At 49.7% G+C, this 2,438-nt stretch overlaps 1 protein-coding gene across 1 annotated transcript in view; it reads right to left on the minus strand.

The window, feature by feature from the left end:
- Positions 1 to 708, minus strand: part of THAP1 (THAP domain containing 1) — a 7,950-nt gene extending 7,242 nt beyond the window's left edge. The window contains exon 1 of the mRNA XM_017735337.1: positions 613 to 708. Coding sequence (XP_017590826.1) covers positions 613 to 708 — 96 coding nt within the window. The remainder of the gene's footprint in view (positions 1 to 612) is intronic.
- Positions 709 to 2,438: the final 1,730 nt, after the last annotated feature.

Raw genomic sequence — 2,438 nt, forward strand, 5'->3', positions numbered from 1 at the left:
TGGGCAGCGCCTCCCGCCCCGCATCCACAGCTGGGCAGCGCCTCCGGCCCCGCTGGGCACAATCCCGGGACCGAGGGCTGTGCTGCGGTCGTTCCTGCAACGAGAGGGACCCTTCAGGGACTACTCCGGCCGCGCCATGCCCGAAGTCCTGGCTAGGGATGATCGCCCCATCTGGCAGGCAGGGCTGCGGTCGGGCGGGTGTGCACAACGCGGCTGTCACAGGGACAGGAAGAAGTTGGTTCTGTGAGCCCGGCGGGAGGTTCTGGCTCTCTTCGGGAGGAAAGAAAAAGGAAAAGAAAAAAAAAAAAAAAAAAGGGGGCGGGGGAAAGGCAAAAGAAAACAACGCAAAGACCACATTGCCGTAACACACAGGTGAATGGAGGATGTGTAAAACAACTCTGTGTCACTCGCCTAAATGTAGGTTGCAGGTGCATCAGCAAACAGTAAATAGATCTCTCAATAAATCTATCTGTTGTACAAATAAGTTTATTTTGAGCAGTTTCAACATATTACCATTCTTGTAGGCTCACTTTTGAACTCTGCATTAGATCAGCAAGTAAAACCATCCTACAGGAGTGACAGTTTTTGTATAGGAATGACGAAGGAACCTACCTTTAGGTGAGTGATGAGAAAAAGCTGTGGAGGTTCACTTGGGTCCGGGGACATGGTCAGCAAGTGTAACATTATATCTAGAGATTCCCTGACCATGTCCCCTGACAGAAGTGAACCTCTGCAGCTTTTTCTCTGACCCCACACAGACCATTATTTTCTCCTCAGCCTACACTTGCTTTGTGAGGGAAAGAAAAGGTGTATTGGCTTTAGCTTGGAGTCTGTGGCTTTTCTGCCTAGGCAGCCCTCTTTGCCCAGCTGATGGAACGTACCAGTCACTACCATTTGCTTGCCCAGGAATATGACAGAAGAGCCTGTATAGCAGCTTCAGCAGTACTTCCACAAAACCACTCGCATGAGCTGTTTTCAGTACTCAGTGTTGGCTGAGCACTGCTAACTCTGCCCCCTCTCCTGCTAGGTCAGCCAAGAGACAAGGAAACCAAAATAAGCTCTTTCTAACACTACCTTCCTCACCAAGAAAAATATGGTTACTCCTCCCCCATCCATGTGAACGCCTCTGTCCCTGGCCTTTGCCTGATGGCTTTCCTCTCCCTCGAGTCCTGCTGCCAGTTTTCTGGGCAGCAGTTCTGCCACAGCCTCAGGGACCAGAAGAGCTGGGCCGTCTTACAGCAGTATGAGCTGGGAGTGGCCAGAGCCAAAGCCCAGGCTCACCAGCCTAGCCAGAGTCCTGCAGCACAAGAGCAGAGCAGACATTAATGGTTGGACCCACTGACACACCCACACAAGGTGAGGTGATGAACCAAGTACAAGGTCCACCCAGGTAATTCAGGCAGGAGCAGCAGGAGATTGTGCCAGGAGCAGAACTGGAAACACAGGTCTAAAGTTCACCCAGGAGATGGAGCTGAAGAGAGCAACAGCTGTGACATAGCCGGGCAGGGACTGAAGGTACCAGGCTGTGTTGAAAAGGAGCTCTTGCCCCATGAGCAAGAGTTGGGGGCCCCAAAGTACTTGAGTCAAGGTCATCAAGGCCTTAGTCCATGCACCTGGACTCCAGCTCTCCTATGGACCTGAAGAGGGATCCTGAGTTGAAGTCCTTCTGGACTTGACACTAGTGTCCATCTCCTTCTCCATTCCTGGTTTTGGAATGAACCTAGGCAGAAGGGAGGCACAGTATGGCCACACAGATTGTGGGCCTAAGAGCAGAGCTCAGCAGCTTCACTAGACACTGTGAGAAGTGGCACATGGTCTTGATATGTAGGGAGGAAATGCCTGGGGAGAGAGCATGAAAGCATAAGTAGGTTGCAGAAGGTGACTGAGGTAACTGAGGGGTTCCACCAGAGATGAGGAGATCTAGTGAATGTGTAGATGAGCCATTGAGACCCTCAGTCAGCAAGCTGATTTTAAAGACTTAAATGAGAGCTTTCAGCAGCTCTGTCAGGATCACATTGGATCCTGAAGCAAAAGGGATTGATAAAAGACTGGGTGGAACTAAATTTCCTCATCCCATAGGAATTTCAGAAACTTGGAGAGGGGCAGAGGCAATTGTCTTGAGTAAAGATAACAAATAAATACAACCCCCAAACTGAAAAATGCTATTCACATTTCAGTAATTTTGGAAATATTGAAAATACATCTAGGCCGTTTCAAATATTTTCTCTTAACTTTTTTTTTCCACGAAAAAAAGGCTTAATCAAATCCATGTCCATCTTCTGACGGACTTTTAGTTTGACTAGTTGGCATGTTTCCTGATGGCCGAGCCATTTCCCCGTCAGACTTTCCAGCACCGCGTTGTCGGGAATCATTAGTCGGACACCTGCACTATCCTGTGCCCATCCATCACAGACCGAAGGCACAAGCACTTGCCCCCA

Source organism: Corvus brachyrhynchos, unplaced genomic scaffold, assembly GCF_000691975.1.
Source record: "Corvus brachyrhynchos isolate BGI_N302 unplaced genomic scaffold, ASM69197v1 scaffold22, whole genome shotgun sequence".
Taxonomy (NCBI): Eukaryota; Metazoa; Chordata; class Aves; order Passeriformes; family Corvidae; genus Corvus; species Corvus brachyrhynchos.